The 18,834-nt window shown below is 43.4% G+C and overlaps 1 protein-coding gene across 2 annotated transcripts in view; it reads left to right on the top strand.

Moving 5' to 3' along the window:
• Positions 1-18,834, top strand: part of LMNTD1 (lamin tail domain containing 1) — a 111,986-nt gene that overhangs the window by 86,357 nt on the left and 6,795 nt on the right. The window contains exons 10-16 of one of the 2 annotated variants that reach the window (XM_075210449.1): positions 3,324-3,508; positions 4,359-4,590; positions 7,770-7,956; positions 9,333-9,452; positions 10,427-10,638; positions 13,487-13,659; positions 15,925-16,013. In XM_075210449.1, coding sequence (XP_075066550.1) covers positions 3,324-3,508; positions 4,359-4,590; positions 7,770-7,956; positions 9,333-9,452; positions 10,427-10,638; positions 13,487-13,659; positions 15,925-16,013 — 1,198 coding nt within the window. Of the gene's footprint in view, positions 1-3,323; positions 3,509-4,358; positions 4,591-7,769; positions 7,957-9,332; positions 9,453-10,426; positions 10,639-13,486; positions 13,670-15,924; positions 16,019-18,834 lie in introns of those variants that run through there. The other variant, XM_075210450.1, reaches the window with a different exon arrangement.

The following is an 18,834-nucleotide window of genomic DNA, read 5'->3' as shown; positions in this document are numbered from 1 at the left end:
AGGTATTCTTAACCGTAATAAGGTTCAGCCCTCGATAGTCGATACAGGGTCTGAGTCCACCGTCCTTCTTGGGTACAAAGAAACACCCTGCTCCTACTGGGGACTTGGATGGCCTGATGAAGCCCTTCTCCAAGTTTTCGTCAATATACTCCTGCATGGATTTGGTCTCTGGACCGGAGAGAGGATACAAGCGTCCCTTGGGTAATTTAGAGCCCGGAATGAGCTCAATGGCACAGTCGAAATTGCGGTGCGGTGGTAGTGTGTCAGCAGCCTTTTTGGAGAAAACATCCCAGTAGTCATGATACTGAGAAGGGAGCTGCTCCGGAATAGACTGAATAATACGTAGAGGTAGTGTCAAGCAAGACTGTGTACAATGGGGGCTCCACTGGACAATTTCTCCTTTTGCCCAATCCATGACGGGGTTATGGCAGGATAGCCAAGGGTGGCCCAGAATTAAAGGAACCGATGGACATTCGATAAGACGTAAGACTATGGATTCCGAATGGAGAGCGCCAACGTTCAACTGTAGTGGTGGGGTCTCCCAAGTAATCTTGCCTCCTGGCAACGGACTACCATCTAAGCCACATACCGTAATGGCAGATTGGAGTTTAATCCGCGGAATCCCAGCAGAGCGGGCAAACTCGATGTCAAGGAAGTTGCCAGCAGCTCCACTGTCAATGAAGGCTGATAGTTTCGTAGAACGAGCACTGAACGTGAGCTGTGCAGGGACCAATAGTGCATTTTTCTGGGAGACAATTTGTAGACCTAAGTGAACTCTCCCCTCGTTCCTTAGGCATGCTCGTTTCCCGACTTGTTTGGGCAAGAACGGGAGAAGTGGCCTCTTGCGCCACAATATAAACATAAGCCTTGTGACCGTCTCCTGTCTCTCTCCTCAGAGGAAAGACGGTATGCTCCCAATTGCATTGGTTCCTCACCATCCTGGGAGATAGGAACAAAGGCGGATGGAGGTGATGACGTTTCCTTTTCAGTTTTCCGCTCTTTATATCTCCTGTCAATTTTAATGGAGAGGTGCATCAGATCCTCCAGAGAGCTAGGAGACGGGTATTGCACTAGCGAATCTTTAATCTGTTCAGATAGGCCGACACGGAACTGACTACGTAAGGCAGGGTCGTTCCATCCACTGTCAGGTGACCATCTACGGAATTCCGCGCAGTATTCTTCTGCCGACCGTCTGCCTTGTTTCAAGGACCGTAGGTGAGCTTCCGCGGAGGCCACTCGATCCGGGTCATCATACAGTAAACCCAATGCCTCAAAGAAGGAGTCTACGGACTGCATGGCCGGACTGGTCTGTGGCAAAGAAAACGCCCAAGACTGGGGGTCACCCTGTAGAAGGGAAATAATAATCCCAACTCGTTGCTGCTCAGAACCGGAGGAGCGGGGTCTCATCCGAAAATAGAGCTTGCAGCTCTCCCTGAAGTTCCGAAACAAGGTTCTATTTCCGGAGAACCGATCCGGTAAATTCATTTTGGGCTCACAGATGGGATCTGGAGGAGATTGTGAAGCTTTTGTGGCTTCTTCTTGAACAGACATACGCTCAGCCAATCCCTGCATCATCTGATACAAAGACTCAACATGGCCTGCTAGGGTTTGTGCCGGAGACGGTGTGGATCCACTTGCATCCATCCTAATCTTGTCTCCGTGAGTGGGCCGGTTATAATGTTAGGAACCCCTCCAGCCGGCACAACACAACCCGGAGTCTACTCTGCCAGTCAGGTGTTCACTGGAGCCCCTGATGGTGGGGACAGACTGGGCTGCAGACTGACAGAGGGTCGTGAAGTGTGTACCGGCTGGGGAGAACCCAGGCAAGAAGAGTCAGGTCCACGCAGAGGTCAAAGGCCGGCAGCAGGTAACAGTAATGATGAACAAGCTGAGGTCAGAGGTCACAGGCAAAGCAGCAGAACGGGTAAACAAGCCAAGGATCAGGGTCACAGGAAACACAAGCGAAGTCCAATACGAAGCCAAGGGTCATACACGGGAAGTCAAACGTAGATACAGGATACAGGAACTGGAACAAGCAGGTCAGCAGACTGGAGCACAGAAGCTATAACCGGCAATGAGGCAGCAGACCTCATTGCCTTAAATACCCAGCTGAACCAATCACAGGTTGAACACACTCCTGCAGGTTAATAGAGCAGTCACTAATAGAGCCAATCAGGGCTTGCCCCTGGCCTGCACAGTTGCAGGCTAATGCCTGTAATTGCCTCCTATGATCTGCCCCTATTAATTAGCCCACAGGCTGTAGAATCGCTGCGCCCGGCTTCCTCCTATTGCCGGGACGCAGCTCTGAAGCATCTGTTGGTTGCCCCGGCAACGGCCGGGTTATGGCCGGAAATGACGTCCCGGTCGCCATGGCGACGGCCGGGACGCGGGTGAGTGAGTCGCGGCGGCTGGGCACTGCCGTGGCTCGTAACAGGTACGTTGGAGTATACAGTTCAAATTCTCTACAACACGAACACTCAGACACACAGACTCAGACACACAGACACTCAGACACACAGACACACAGACTCAGACACACAGACACTCAGACACACAGACACTCAGACACACAGACTCAGACACACAGACTCAGACACACAGACACTCAGACACACAGACTCAGACACACAGACACTCAGACACACAGACACTCAGACACACAGACACTCAGACACACAGACTCAGACACACAGACACTCAGACACACAGACTCAGACACACAGACTCAGACACACAGACACTCAGACACACAGACACTCAGACACACAGACACTCAGACACACAGACTCAGACACACAGACACTCAGACACACAGACACTCAGACACACAGACTCAGACACACAGACACTCAGACACACAGACTCAGACACACAGACACTCAGACACACAGACTCAGACACACAGACACTCAGCCACACAGACTCAGACACAGACACTCAGACACACAGACACTCAGACACACAGACTCAGACACAGACACTCAGACACACAGACTCAGACACACAGACTCAGACACACAGACACTCAGACTCAGACACTCAGACACTCAGACACACACACACACACACACACACACACACACACAGTGATGTCCAATTTGTAAATGATAACAACATAAGGAGTTCTGTGACCATATAAAATTTTACAAGCCACGGAAATCCAACTTCCAATATCCGTAAACATTCAAAGTAGAGCGAGACATCGCTGATAAGTTTCCTTAGTAACTGATGACATCAGATCTCACCGTTACTTACATGAGTTCATACGTAGTATTAGCGTCACTTGTGTGTTAGTTATATAAACGATCTCTTTCTCCCTTCAGGATGGGGCCCTGGCAGCAGAATGTTCACACCCCCTCCTCATCCCTGCATCCATTGGCCGATTCGTTCCAGTGGTCCACGCCTTACTTGTGCCCCGATTACAGCGGGGGGTCTGAGGGTCTGTCCGCCGCCGCCGCGTCAGAAGGAAACGATTTATCTGACGGAGAAAAACGTGGTACTTTATCTGGTAGTGTCTCCGACATTAGATGGTGATGGATTTATTACGGCATAGACCAGGGCACGGCAGAAAAATATCTTTATATCTACAATCATCATCATCAACTATTTATATAGCGCTACAAATTCCGCAGCGCTGTACAGAGAGCGCACTCACATCTACAATAAAATCTGTACGGTCTGCTTCAGCATCATTAGGTAGTTGGAGTAGGAGACTTTGGATAGTGTCTCTGGTGCCCACGTAATGTACACATAAAGATCAGTCCTGAATTGTGGACTAATATTTCCTATAATAATCCTCACACTAAGAAACGACTATCACACCAGCGCCATGTCTGTGAGCATCGGGTGATTGTAGAATTGTGACTGAGCGGGACAGGGATATATAAATACCTCCCAACATTTATACATGCCGGATCGGGACAAAATAAGCCATGATCCACACAAACTCCGCCCAATTCACCCCAGCACGCCCACTTTTGGATGAAGCCATGCCCCTTTTCGTGTAAGCCCCACCCCTTTTAAGATTAGTGATTCGGGACTGTCTTGCCAAAATTGGGACAGTTAATAGGCATGATATATCTATATAGTACCTGGAATTCCCACAAGACAAGAACTATAGTCAAGAAGAGGAAAAGACAAACTGCAATACCACTTACAGCCAAGAGGTGGGGATGCAGAGCCCGTCCACTGAAAGCGTATACCCTCCAAAAGGGCCTAACATTTCCAGTGGCTTACATTCCCGTTACATTTTCAATACCGCCACTTTTAAATTTCCACTTTGACTACTGCTTATAAGCGATACATTGTCTTATGCTCTCTCTTATGTTTATTTCATTTTATTTGTTTTATTTTGGCAGAAGATAAACATTGCCAAACTGAGCGGTTTAAGAGGCCGGTCTCTGCACCTTCCCTCATTGTTCACATCCCAGACCACGGTGGGAGAGAACATTCCTCCGTCTCAGTGACAGACAGCGGGGATCCTAAATCCAGCTACACTCCGTCGTCAACTGATAGTGACGTCAAAACAGGTGTTTCCAGGACTCTTAGGACTCGCGGATGTGACCGTGATATCAGAACAAGGACATCAAGGTCAGTTGAGACCCAGTCATGTGATGTATGTTAGAATGTTGGTAAATGAACCAATAAAGGTGACCGGTTTGTGGGCTGCATCAATATTCATTAGAATTCAGCCTGTCAAGTCGCTGGGCGTCGGAGATGCCAAAATTTAGCACAAATCAAATTTCTCCGGAGAAACAAGCGGAATTCCGTGCCCAATTGCGTAATATTCTGCAAAACACTTATGATTCTGGCTGTAAGACTGTGACTAGTAAGATCATCTATAACCTGACTTCCGCAACTTTATGTATTATAGGCTAACTAATACTCACATTACCCATAATACTTTAATTATTTAATCACAGCTTTACTGGTGGAAATTGCTAGAAAATTCTATATTTACTTCCATTCTAAAGTTTTCTTTCAGCTCCTACGTCTTTCTCATCTATGTATTAATAAATAATACGCATCCTGTGCGAGACTCTGCTACAGGGAAATATGTCCGGAGAATTTCCTCAACGGCTGCTTAATAAGTTATCATTTTTGTTCAATTAATTTCTTATTCATTTTTAAGTCTGAGCTGAGCATTATCCTGGGACAGGGAACCTCGGACATATCTGCTTAATAATATATAGAGCTCTAACCTGGATTAGCGGAAATTAGATATTTATCCGAGCACTGAGGCCGGGTGTTGCTGGGCTGCACAAGATTTTAAAGAACACACACAACTGTTGCATCTCTCTGAAACGGGGACACCATCCGTTACCTCTTTAAAATTGGGGCGATATCTTTTTATTCATTAAAGGGGCAACCCTTGTAGTGCAACCTCTGGCGATACTAAAAGTGCAGGTATGCACTGGAGCCCGTAGGCATGCTGGGGCTGGCAGTACTACAACAGCCGGAATACATCAACATGGACTGCCGGTACATGCTGCTACTTGTAGTGCCACAAGAGGTTTCACTATGTTTTGACACTTTTACCCTGGTACCCAACAGCCAGGGTGTCAGGATCTGCCTGCAAGCCTTGCATTGCATGCTGCTTTGCCTGGCAGCTCCTGCGTTTTGGACTTTATTATTGTGTTATATATATATTGCGGCAGTACCTCTATTCACCAGAGGTGCTGCTATTGTGCTCCTTGTTTGTACTAGGGATTAACCTGCTCATTAATTATCCCTTGCACCTGGGTGTGTCCCTTCTTATACCTGTCACTCCCAGCATACGTTGCTGGTTATTGTTGTTACATTGTTGTTGCTGCCTGCTGTTGTGCTTCTGGTTTTCTTGCTGCTTGGGATCTCTCCATACCTCTTGCTTACCTGCATCAGTCGTGTACCTGGTATTTACTGCAAGCTCATTATTACTCCTTCTGTTTTGTACTCTTCAGCAAATAAACATTAAGTGTTTTTCACCATATTCATGGTTCCTTAGCTGTATTCCTGCATTGAACCGTGACACAGGGGTACCAGGAATGCCCAGCCCTACATTGGACCGGTACTCTCTAGGTGCATGGGGTCAATCTTTTTTGGGGCCCTCTTACTAAGGCTGGGTTTTTAGATGGGAGGGACTTTTTTCTGTAGGGTGGGTGTCTCCCTTTCAGCCTGTAAAGCCGAGCACAGTACGCCTTGCCAGGGATGCCATATAGTCAACCTGGAAAGTAAAACTGAATGATTACCAAATGTTACCATGCAGTTTAGGGGTTTTCCACACACCAGGTGAGTTTGCAGCTGTTAGTAAATCACCCCGTAATGTTCTCTGTGTAATGCATATATTTAAGAGATTATACTAAAATTTAAGGTCAACCTCTTTCGGCATGAAATGAAAAAACTGTGTCCTTAACGGCCACCAAGACAACGGAGAGCTCCCAAACCTACAGTCCCACAGCTAGCGGTTTTACTGACATATTATTATAGAAGACAGAGGCAGAACTAGTGAGCTGTGGGCCCCGGTGCAGGGAGGTGGAGGGTGGACCCAGGGCCTCTGACCCTCTGCATCTGCCATGCAGCGGGCACCATTATCTCCATGGGCCCCGGTGCACTGCACCTGCTGGGTAGTTCCGCCACTGGTAGAAGAGCATAAGGTGTCTAGGACTAAGTTGATCCAATGAGGCCGTAGTCAGGAGCGGTCTGGTAAGGGCTGCTCTGGGGGTCTACAGAGTCACTATAGCTGTCCCTAGACACTAACAAGTTGGACTTGCTGTAATAGGTGCACTCAGCTGAGCACAGTCATAGCAGTCAAATCAGAGGGAGTCAACCTATGAATCTCCAGCTATTGGGGAACTACAAATACCAGGAAAGATGAAATAAAGATCTTTATAAGAACTATTTGCATTGCAGCATAATGACAGGTATTGAGACACCTATATAAAGATATATTAGCATACAGTAGAGATGAGACAAATTTTCTAAAGTGTTTTGCAAAGTATCAGTTCTGCATTTTGTCAGAACAATTTGGGCTCACGTGCACGGAACTCTCGCTATAATATTTGCCCTGCCCAGAATTCCCAGTGATTCATGACCAAAGCTGTGAGTCAATGAGAATTCCCAACCAGCCAATCAAAAGCAATTTTCTATACTGACCACTTTTGATTGGCTGGTGGCGAAGGGGAGTTCAGGGTTTGTATATTTCACTTCGTAGCTTGTGGGTAGGTCATTTTTTAATAGAGATTTTTCAGGATTTTTTCCCATTTGGACTACAACAAATCAAGTAATAAGATTTTTTTAATATATATTAAATAAAGCGGTGAATGACCGATTTAAGTATTTTATTCAGTTAATGTTTGTTTGAAAATTGTGCATTTGTGTATGGGGTGGCAAAGTTTCTACTTAAGGGATCACAATTTCTTTAATTACCCCCTGCCCCCACAGCCCAAGAAGGTCGGGAAGAGATCCTGTGCTTTTCATCTTTTTATGCTCATGATATCTCGGTTATTGTGTAAACCAATCTTGGCTGTTTAGCGCTGGGGCTGGTTTAGGAATTAAGGGTGAAAGGGATGCATGTACCATTTTTTTTGCATTATTTATTCACGCGGGGCAGTTTACATGTTGTATTACAACTTGAAACTCGAAGATCGTAAAGCCGGAACGTTAGAAAATGTTCTTTTGTTAATTCTGATTTGTGTGAAATTTCGCTCATTTGTAGCATACAGTGTGAATATACATTTACGTGATATTATGTGACATATGTCCTGGTTTGTCTGTAATTTTTAATCTCTCAGTTCCCTTGGGGACCTGGAGATCACAGATGTTGATCCCAGTGGCAATTTTGTGAGAATCATTAACCAATCTCCTCATAAAGAAAAAGACATTGGAAGTTACCTCCTACAGCAGAACATTCGTGGACATCCTGTGTCCATCTATCGATTCCCACCGAAAACTAGAATCATGGCAAGCGATGCAGTCACTGTGAGTATAAGGGGTCCAGATGTACACAAAGTAGAGTTCACTTACTAACGTTGCATTTTGAGGCAACGTTTTCGCTATATTTTAGCAACCAATCAGACCTTTGATGAATTATCTTATTTGCACTAGACAGGAAACTGGCAACACTTAGGGGAAGATGTATGGTGTTCAGATATTGGAGGGAAAAAACTGTGGTCTCTGTTCAAAATGTGAATCTGAGTTGTACAGTGGCCAGCTTTTAATGGCAAGTTTAAAAGAGGCCACATTTTGGTTGTGAATTGTACAGAAGTCTTCTATGGAAGGTGAGTTGTAGAGAAGTCTTCTGCGGAAGGTGAAGTCTGAAAGATGAGCTGTGCAGAGGTCAGTTCTGGAGGATGAGCTGTGCAGAGGTCAGGTCTGGAGGATGAGCTGTGCAGAGGTCAGGTCTGGAGGATGAGCTGTGCAGAGATCAGGTCTGGAGGATGAGCTGTGCAGAGGTCAGGTCTGGAGGATGAGCTGTGCAGAGGTCAGGTCTGGAGGATGAGCTGTGCAGAGGTCAGGTCTGGAGGATGAGCTGTGCAGAGGTCAGTTCTGGAGGATGAGCTGTGCAGAGGTCAGGTCTAGAGGATAAGCTGTGCAGAGGTCAGGTCTGGAGAATGAGCTGTGCAGAGGTCAGGTTTGGAGGTGAGCTGTGCAGAGGTCAGGTCTGGAGGATGAGCTGTGCAGAGGTTTGGTCTGGAGGTGAGCTGTGTAGAGGTCAGGTCTGGAGGATGAGCTGTGCAGAGGTCAGGTCTGGAAGATGAGCTGTGCAGAGGTCAGGTCTGGAGGATGAGCTGTGGAGAGGTCAGGTCTTGGAGGAGAGCTGTGCAGCGGTCAGGTCTGGAGGATGAGCTTTGCAGAGGTCAGGTCTGGAGGATGAGCTGTGCAGAGGGCAGGTCTGGAGGATGAGCTGTGTAGAGGTCAGGTCTGGAGGATGAGCTTTGCAGAGGTCAGGTCTGGAGGATGAGCTCTACAGAGGTCAGGTCTGGATTATTAGTTGTACAGAGGTCAGGTCTTGGAGGTAAATTGTAGAAAGGTCATCCCCAAAAGGTGAGCTGTATTGTAGTCCGCTCTAGAAAGTAAATTGTGAAGTGGCCAGCTGAAGACAATACAATACAATACAATACATCATCTCTAATATAGAGAGGTCAGTTCTTGAAATAAATATATAGTGGTGGAACTTTAAATTTGATGTGATCTAATGAGTTTAGATGTACATTGCGTATGTTTCAGAAGTAGTTGTTCAGTAGATATGTTTTGTAGAGTTGTCAGCTCTTGAAGGTAAGTTGAACAGGGTCAGCTCTAGAAGGTAAGTTGTGTAGCGTTTAGCTTTCAAACGTAAAACCCTTTTTTGATCCCAGGTTTGGGCCTCTGCTGCTGACATGCCTCACAACCCTCCAACTGATTTCCTCTGGAAGCAGCAGAGCAAGTTTGTGACGGAGCCGCGGTGTACCACCATCCTGTGTACTCCAAATGGACAAGTACGTTTTGCTTTGCCCACTTTCTTAGTCAAAAATGCAAGATATTCTGGGGTCCAGATGTTGGTGAAGCCAATAGTAGAGGATTGTCCTGTGTGTTTCTAGCTTCATCTCGCTCTGCTGGAAGCTTATTTTACACCTAAGATCTGAAAGCTCATTTCCTCTTTACCCATGCCTAGTGGCACCCAGACTTAACCAGGAGTTATTCTAGCACCAGATCAGACCACTGGACTTTGCCCTTTTGCTGGTACTGCCAATGTGGGTATAAAGGGCACAACTAGGCAAATATCTAGAAAATTAGATAAAATATAAAAGTTTTTTATATTTTCAAGTAAGGTCAAGTCACTTTCCTATAATATCTGCTGGAGAGGACCTCAATTAGGGCTTTGAATTGATAAAAAAAACTTGTGAAGGGAGAAGTCTGGAGTGCATCACAATATAAACTCGTTCATAGGGTCTACAGACCTTTAAATAAACAACATGGTTTGATTGTGGACCCGAGCCATGTATGGTGGGACTGTACCAATATAAGTACCTTCTAGGATTAGATTCTCATGCACAATCCATCTCTAACCAACCTAACGTTAGACAAAACCCATGGCAGTATTAGTCATTAACATAAATCCCTGGGGAATAGATGGCTCAAGGTCTTCTGAAAAAATGGTACCACATTTTTCTTCTATATTATGGGAGATATATTTTTATGTATACTGCTATCTTTTATTTGTTGTAGTGTAGTGGGTTACAAATGATCACCAGAGGCACCACATTTTGAAGAGGGGAGATGCCAGATGATCTGTTATATCATTGTACATGTCCTTTTTATTCTTTCAGTCCAGGGTATCCTCATGTCTGTATCTCATGTTTATGTTCCAACTAATATTACTGATGTACTAAAAAAGGCCTCGTGGTTTCACAATGTCTTCTATACATTGGAAAATATGTTTGTATAACTTATTGCAGTTTTCTGTCTCTAGGCCGTGGCGTGGTTCACTCCTGTAAGAGATAAAATAAAGAAATCATTAGAAAAATGTGAAATTTGCGAATTGGAGCCTAAAATTCTTTCACCTAAACCAATATCTGAGCCCAGTAAAGGGGAAGAAGAGACATCAAATGGTGGAGAAATCCAACCACCGAAATCACCGCCTGCTCATCATATTATAGAGAAAGTACCCCGGCTACTGAAAAGGTGCACAAATCCTACACCAGAGATGTATTAGGAGAACTAGACACAAATCCTACACCAGAGATGTATTAGGAGAACTAGACACAAATCCTACACCAGAGATGTATTAAGAGGACTAGACATATATCCTACACCAGAGCTGTATTAGGAGAACTAGATAAATATCCTACACCAGAGATGTATTAGGAGAACTAGACACATATCCTACGCCAGAGATGTATTAGGAGAACTAGACACATATCCTACACTAGAGATGTATTAGGAGAACTAGATAAATATCCTACACTAGAGATGTATTAAGAGGACTAGACATATATCCTACACCAGAGCTGTATTAGGAGAACTAGATAAATATCCTACACCAGAGATGTATTAGGAGAACTAGACACATATCCTACACCAGAGATGTATTAGGAAAACTAGACACATATCCTACACCAGAGATGTATTAGGAGAACTAGACACATATCCTACACTAGAGATGTATTAGGAGAACTAGACACATATCCTACTCCAGAGATGTATTAGGAGAACTAGACACATATCCTACTCCAGAGATATATTAGGAAAACTAGACACATATCCTACTCCAAAGATGTATTAGGAAAACTAGACACATATCCTACACCATACATGTATTAGGAGAACTAGACACATATCCTACACCAGAGATGTATTAGGAGAATTAGACACATATCCTACACCAGAGATATATTAGGAGATCTAGACACATATCCTACTCCAGAGATGTATTAGGAGAACTAGACACATATCCTACTCCAGAGATGTATTAGGAAAACTAGACACATATCCTACTCCAGAGATGTATTAGGAAAACTAGACACATATCCTACACCATACATGTATTAGGAGAACTAGACACATATCCTACACCAGTGATGTATTAGGAGAATTAGACACATATCCTACACCAGAGATATATTAGGAGATCTAGACACATATCCTACTCCAGAGATGTATTAGGAAAATTAGACACATATCCTACACCAGAGATGTATTAGGAGAACTAGACACATAACCTACACCATACATGTATTAGGAGAACTAGACACATATCCTACACCAGAGATGTATTAGGAGAACTAGACACATATCCTACACCAGAGATGTATTAGGAGAACTAGACACATATCCTACTCCAGAGATGTATTAGGAGAACTAGACACATATCCTACACCAGAGATGTATTAGGAGAACTAGACAGATATCCTACACCAGAGATGTATTAGGAGAACTAGACACATATCCTACACCAGAGATGTATTAGGAGAACTAGACACATATCCTACACCAGAAATGTATTAGGAGAACTAGATAAATATCCTACACTAGAGATGTATTAAGAGGACTAGACATATATCCTACACCAGAGCTGTATTAGGAGAACTAGATAAATATCCTACACCAGAGATGTATTAGGAGAACTAGACACATATCCTACACCAGAGATGTATTAGGAAAACTAGACACATATCCTACACCAGAGATGTATTAGGAGAACTAGACACATATCCTACACTAGAGATGTATTAGGAGAACTAGACACATATCCTACACCATACATGTATTAGGAGAACTAGACACATATCCTACACCAGAGATGTATTAGGAGAATTAGACACATATCCTACACCAGAGATATATTAGGAGATCTAGACACATATCCTACTCCAGAGATGTATTAGGAAAATTAGACACATATCCTACACCAGAGATGTATTAGGAGAACTAGACACATAACCTACACCATACATGTATTAGGAGAACTAGACACATATCCTACACCAGAGATGTATTAGGAGAACTAGACACATATCCTACACCAGAGATGTATTAGGAGAACTAGACACATATCCTACTCCAGAGATGTATTAGGAGAACTAGACACATATCCTACACCAGAGATGTATTAGGAGAACTAGACAGATATCCTACACCAGAGATGTATTAGGAGAACTAGACACATATCCTACACCAGAGATGTATTAGGAGAACTAGACACATATCCTACACCAGAAATGTATTAGTAGAACTAGACACATATCCTACACCAGAGATGTATTAGGAGAACTAGACACATATCCTACACCAGAGATGTATTAGGAGAACTAGACACATATCCTACACCAGAGATGTATTAGGAGAACTAGACACATATCCTACACCAGAAACATATTAGGAGAAGTAGACACATATCCTACACCAGAGATGTATTAGGAGAACTAGACACATATCCTACACCAGAGATGTATTAGGAGAACTAGACACATATCCTAAACCAGAGATGTATTAGGAGAACTAGACACATATCCTACACCAGAGATGTATTAGGAGAACTAGACACATATCCTACACCAGAAACGTATTAGGAGAAGTAGACACATATCCTACACCATAGCTGTATTAGGAGAACTAGACATATATCCTACACCAGAGATGTATTAGGAGAACTAGACACATATCCTACACCAGAGATGTATTAGGAGAACTAGACACATATCCTACACCAGAGATGTATTAGGAGAACTAGACACATATCCTACACCAGAGATGTATTAGGAGAACTAGACACATATCCTACACCAGAACTGTATTAGGAGAACTGGACACAAATCCTACACTAGAGATGTATTAGGAGAACTAGACACATATCCTACACCAGAACTGTATTAGGAGAACTAGACACATATCCTACACCAGAGATGTATTAGGAGAACTAGACACATATCCTACACCAGAACTGTATTAGGAGAACTAGACACATATCCTGCACCAGAGATGTATTAGGATCAATATTTATCATGTGAGATGTCTTTCCTTTCTTCTGTAGAGAAAAAACTTCTCCTACAATCCTTCCTGCTACATCAAGCCCATGGACACAGAGTACCGCATCCCCAACTCATCCTGACTTCTCTCCCAGCCAGCTCCTGCCTTTGGCAAGTGATGAGAACAGCTTGTGTCGTCAGTGGAGGTCACAAACGTCTAGAACAGTGCCCTCTTCAGGTGAGTAACGGTGGTGAAGCTTGTGTCTAGTCGGAAACAGTAGAAAACTTAGTAAGCCCAACAAAAAGTTCTGTAATTGGGAATGGGTGTGGATGAGATATTTTGAAACAAGTGAAGAGATGTAAGTTGGTGCAGTTTTGTTTATGGCTATGTATTTTATTGGATTCGGTAAAGTACAGGCTAACAATACAATAGCTGACAGAGTGGAGTGGCAGTATAAGAATGTTTTGCAAGGAAAATTAATCTAGCTGCTGCATTCAAAATAGATTGTAGGGTTGGACGTCTGATTAGGGGAAGGCCAGTAAGAAGGTGATTGTAATAATCAATGCAGGAGATAATTAGTGCATTAATTAACATTTTTGTAGTTGTGTGAAAGATGTTCATATTCTAGAGACATTTCTTGCTGTATGTAACAGGATTTGGATACAGATTGGATATGGAGAACAAGGGGCAGTTCTGAGTCTAGGATGACATGTAGGCCGTGAGCTTGAGAGGTCGGGTTTACTGTTGTATCGTCAGCAGAAGAAAGAATCGATTCACTAGTTCAGTTTTTGAAAGATTGAATCTTTAGTTGGTGAGAAGACATCCAAGGTGAAATGGCAGAAGAATATTCAGTCCCAACATGGATGGTTGGGGATCTGAAGTGGATAAATACATGGTGTCATCTGCATAGAGATGAATATGAAAGCCAAATGAGATTATTGGGTTTCTAGTATTAATGATATCGATAGAGAAGTGCAGAGGATCTAGGACCAAACATTACCGTATTCCAGCTGATAGAGGAAGAGAAGATAGATCCATAGAAATGAACACAGAAGGACTAATTTGGTAAGATGGATGAAAACCAGGATAGGACAGTGTCCTAAAGACCTAGTGAATGTAGCGTTTGTATGAGAAGAAGTTGGCCAAAATGTCAAATGCAGTACAGAGGTCCAGGAGAATTGGAAGGAAGTAGAGGCCTTTGGATTTAGCAGCAAATCATCGACCACCTTAATCAGAGCAGTATTTGTGGAGTGTTGGGAATGAGCCTGACCTAAGGGGGTCCAACAGGTTGTGTGAGGGAAGGAAATGTGTGAGAGATGTGTAAGCAAACCAATCAAGAATCTTGTAGGGACATGGGAGTTGAGAGATTGGAAAATAATCCGAGAGAGAGTTTGGGTCAGGATAAATAATGATGGGAAGATACATATCATACACAGTAATGGGAAGATATTACATATGTTAGTGAAGGGGAGAAGGAGCACAGGAGACAGTGATCAGCTGATTTGTGAGAGGATAAGGTCGAGTGGACAGGTGGTGGAGAAGAATAGAGTAGATGCTTCATCTTCATTTATGGATCAAGTGAAGAGAAGGTGCCGGAGGCTGCAGGAAAGGAACTGAGCAGGTTATTGCTCTGGGAAGAGAATACTATTTTATATTGGATCTGGTCAATCTTTTCTTTGGAGTACGAAGCAAGATTTTGGGTAGTAATGCTGGTATTAAAGATTGGAAGTATATTTGCAGTGTTCGGAGCATTTCGGTAGGAGCAGTAAAGAGCATTATATTTTAGGAAGTCATGTGACATACGAGACGTTCTACTTTTCTGGATGTTTCCTTAGTGTGCCAGGGCTCAACTTCAGTCTATTAACCAGCAGCTATATTGTCCTTTTGAAACTTGCGGCCATTCTAAAGCTTGTACCACGTTAGTTAGTTCCCCTTATTTGTTTGTGAGGTGTTTGTGTCTGTATCATTGTTATCTAGTCTGTGCACTTACCCACTGATCCACTCCACGGAGGACTCTGTACATCTATTTTGTGCATTGTATTTGGTTGAACAGACAAGCTCACCCGATAGGTATTATATTTCGCCTGGAAGAAAAATAAAGTGAAATAATTTATTTTTTAAACCTGTCTTTATGCATTGCTCCAAGGCGTAGTATATAAATAAATACTATTTAAACAAATAGTAATATACACCATAATTCTTTACGATTTCAAATTAAGTAAATAGTCATAGCAACCTATCCCTCACCTATCCTGCCACGTCATTCGGCAAACGCAGAGCGATTTCATGGAAGATGCAGCCCCAGTATGTTCATCTAACCAACAAGGAAAGGGGGAGCGGATTTGTTTTTTTTATGGTGCAGTATTGAGCTCTGTGTAGAAAACGCTGTAAATCGTGTCTCTTGTTTTCCACAAATGATTGAAAATAAGCTTAATTCTTTATTAATCTTGTAATGCAGCAAAAAAAAACAACCTGTGGCTGAAAGTTCATTTTGTATCGTAGGTCTTCCAAGCACGGGGTCCAGATATGGGAAGGATTCACGTGTTAGCCAAGAAAGCAAGACGAGCCGAGGTCCGACCCGATCAGCGGGGGTAAGCAGCACTCTCTCCGTTCCAGGCGTTAGAGCCTCCTGAACAACTACACATTGCAAATAGGCCCTTTGCTTGGTTCTCACGTTTGGTTAATGACCGTTTAATAATATTGTTGCTAATAGAAAAGTTACCCCAGTCTGACATAGGTCTTAGCGTTATTTCACTTTCAATAGAAAATCAAGCAAGTGGCGTAAAATTCAAGGCACACAAACTCTGTTTTGGTTTTGATTTTGTCTTTAATCTAAATATTAAATATATGTATAGCACAAAAAACTTTTTTCAGGATTTTCTGCAGCTCCTTTGAGCTGTAAAGTCATTCAGTAGAGTCCCATTGTTATTGGTTCTGCTGCAGGATCTATTTTTCTACTGCCAAATCCCTCCTGTCAAGCTTATTCACGTACAATAATCCCTTCACATTACAATGACCTAAAGGCAGGGACATAGAAAATTGTCACATTGAGACTCCTATTTCTGTACTTGAGTGTTTCCGGATTTATATACAAATTTACATTTCCAAGGTCACAATGAAAATGTCAATCAAGTGAATAACAAAGAGGCGTCAGTATTATTAAAGGGAAGTGTCAGAGTCTGTATTAAACACTATGATGTTCTAGAGAATTTCACTTATTGACTTTTGAATCTTTACTTCATTGCTCCAGCTTTTCCCTGTTTTTTCTGATAAAAAACAATTTTCCTACAGGACAAGCCATTATTTCTTACATTTATAATGTGTAATTGTATTTGTACGCCGTATTATATTGCCTCAATTTAGCTTGATTGCTGCAGGGAGTATATCCCACCCCAATATTACCCAGAGCTGCGCAGATAATATATAATCCCCCACATTAGTCAATTTACATGTAATGGGTGTTTATTATTCCTAATTAATTATTTTTTAGTTTCACTAATTAGTGGGAATTAAACAGGTTTATAAAATTAGTTTAGTGCGGATCTGTTTGTTTTGGGGATTTTGTTTATTTGGAGTTGGAGATTTTAGACAGGAAGTTTACAGTTGCAGTCATTTGTTGGGAATTAATATGTTACAAAGGATTTGGTCCAGATGGAAAACAGTAAATCCACAAGATTCTGTGGCAACGGGGACATCTAGTGCCCAAATGTGGAGTTGCACAAGTTTTACCTAAATATATTTTCGTGTTGCATGCAACCCTCTCAATTTTTTTTAGAAATTTTTTTCTACAAAAATTTTACAGCAGAACATACCGGTATGCACTGAGGACTGATATGTACCGCAAAGTAGCTAAGTGTGTTCTGTCCCTAACACGCTAACTGGTCTATTACAGACTATGATATATGATTCATAAATTAGCTGTCAGGGGCATACTTGCCAACTTTCTTAAGTTGGCTTCCGGGAGCTTGCCGGGGGAAGTGGGCGTGATGGAGGGGTGGGGCTCCAAAATTCGCGTAATTTTGGACCCACCCCCGTGACATAATGCCGCAAGCGTAGTCATTTTACAGCAGGGGGCGGTGCCAAATGCAGCGATTCACGGTGAATCGCTGCGTTTTGGACCTAATTATGGAAGTGGGCAGATGTGGGAGATTGCCACACTCTCCCGGGAGTCCGTGAGACTCTCGCGAAATGCGGGAGTCTCCCGGACATTCCAAAGAGTTGGCAAGTATGGTCATGGGTAGTCACACAACAAAATGTACGATCCTTCCCCACATTCCACTACAGTATGTTGTCGCAGGTGTTTCTAAAATTTGTCCCCGGAAATGTCCCTACTTGTTAATATTGACCAATTGCACAAAAAATAAATCTCTTTATTTGAATGTTACAATCTTAGGGGCATATTCAATTCCGATTCGCAGCCACGATTCCGCGCAGCTGCGCATATAAAGCGTCATTACGGTAGCGCAATATCGCGGATTTCTGTGCGCACATAGGGGTGCGCACAGAAATCCACGATGTTGCGGTACCAGGACCCGTGCGGCCGCACGTAATCGCGGCCGCGAATCGGAATTGAATATGCCCCTTAAAATCCATTCTTATCTTGTGGACTTCATCAGTTAATATTTACTGAGGTGGAGTGTAGGACAATTCACCAAGAGAAGTGAGAAGTGGGAAAAGCAGAGGGCTGAGAACAGAAACTTGTTGATACCCAGCAGATAGTGGGAGTGGAGGGGAGGATATGTCAGAGGTTGAGGCACTGAAAGAAGTTCGATAGGTAGGAAGTGAACTAGGAAAGAACTGTGTCATTAGGTCAGTGGAGTGAAGGAGAAGATGGTGACCATGATTGTGGAGAGGTAGCAGAGGATGAGTATGGAGAAGTGATCTTTGCTGTAAGTAGAACATTGATCACTTTTGTGAAATCAGTCTCAGTGGAATATTGGGAGCAAAAGCCTGACTGTGGTCGAGAAGGGAGTGAGAGGGGATAAAATGAGATAGGTGCTGTAAGCCTCACATTCTGTCCCTCTCAAAATCCTGTTACTTCCACCTTCGGACTATATCTAAGATACGTCCCTTTCTCACCATGGAAGCTATGAAAACCCTTGTTCACTCGCTTGTTATCTCTCGCCTTGACTACTGTAACCTCCTTCTCTCTGGCCTACCTGATTCTCGCCTTGACCCTCTTAAGTCTATCCTTAATGCTGCTGCCCGCCTCATTTTTCTCTCCCGCCGCTCTATCTCTGCGGTCTCCCTCCAACAGTCACTACATTGGCTCCCCATGGCCTACAGAATTAAATTTAAACTCCTCACCCTCACCTTTAAAGCTCTTAGTCAATCTTCCCCTCCCTATATCTCCAATCTCATCTCTACCTACACTCCTACCCGCCCCCTCGCTCTGCCTGTGACCGCCGCCTC

This window comes from Mixophyes fleayi, chromosome 4 (genome assembly GCF_038048845.1).
Source record: "Mixophyes fleayi isolate aMixFle1 chromosome 4, aMixFle1.hap1, whole genome shotgun sequence".
Taxonomy (NCBI): Eukaryota; Metazoa; Chordata; class Amphibia; order Anura; family Limnodynastidae; genus Mixophyes; species Mixophyes fleayi.
Note: the sequence above shows the minus strand (reverse complement) of the source record. Positions and strands in the feature narration are given on the sequence as shown.